The sequence below is a fragment of the Triticum dicoccoides genome, chromosome 1B, assembly GCF_002162155.2.
Source record: "Triticum dicoccoides isolate Atlit2015 ecotype Zavitan chromosome 1B, WEW_v2.0, whole genome shotgun sequence".
NCBI lineage: Eukaryota > Viridiplantae > Streptophyta > Magnoliopsida > Poales > Poaceae > Triticum > Triticum dicoccoides.
The window spans coordinates 403,714,950-403,715,890 of NC_041381.1; the positions used below are offsets into that span (position 1 = coordinate 403,714,950).

The window sequence follows — 941 nt, forward strand, 5'->3', positions numbered from 1 at the left end:
TTTGATCGCCTCGTTGGATGACGTGAAAAGACAAGTACGTCGCCGAGATTAAGTTCGGGAGGCTGCTAGAGCTACGGAAAATAACCAGGAAGGACAGGCATTTTATAATGTCTATTCTAAGTCATATCGACGAGGAGGCAAGTTCAACTACTATCGATCACAAGCACGACATCCAGTTTTTTGACGAAGATGCGAAGCTGGTAATTGGCGTGCTGTGTGGAGTTGCTCCTGTGTGGACCAACAATCTTTAGCCTTCAGAGATCTGATGATCTGGAAACAAACGGTGAGGACCGACAATTTATCCATTGAAGGAAAACTTGAAATGATCCTCATCGACCGTTGTGAAGAGGTTGCCCATAGCCACATGAGCTCCGATAATAGACTTGAGACAAACTTGTTTTGTCAAGCACACATGCAAGATGCATCAGCTGCTGCAAAATGCGGCAGTGATTTCCATACCTCAGTTGATCTGCATCGGTGAAGGAAGCGGCATTCTCCAACTCACTGTTCAATTTCAGGACAGTCATCCAAAAGGGACAGAATAAATAGGAATCAAAACTATATTTTGGAAGCGAGTCGAAACAAAAACCCACACAATTCCTGGATGGTAGAACACTCGCAGCACGTCGGGGCTGTTCGGAGCAGGAGATGATTGGAGATGATTAGCCCCGTACCGTACGGCCAAGTCTCTCCTGCGTATATCCATATGCCTGTCTTTGTGCTGTTTACAAGAGTAAGTCTGTCAACAAAATAAAAATACGTCGCACGCTTACTTACAAAAAACGCACCAAAAAACTGGGGGTGGGGGTGGGTGGTCTTGCCCTTTTCTGAAGATCCAAGTAAACATATATGCAGTGGAGGTGAGGTAGTGCTGAGTGATGTCGTTGTACTTTGTAACAATACTGTAAAATCACCAAGTACTCATCGCAAAAAAATAAAAA

The 941-nt window shown here is 44.4% G+C and overlaps 1 protein-coding gene across 1 annotated transcript in view; it reads right to left on the minus strand.

Annotated features, from left to right (window-relative positions):
• Positions 1-368: 368 nt before the first annotated feature.
• Positions 369-941, minus strand: part of LOC119305722 — a 1,078-nt gene continuing 505 nt past the window's right edge. The window contains exon 3 of the mRNA XM_037582170.1: positions 369-902. Within this exon, the coding sequence (XP_037438067.1) occupies positions 770-902 (133 nt within the window). The 3' untranslated portion in view covers positions 369-769. The remainder of the gene's footprint in view (positions 903-941) is intronic.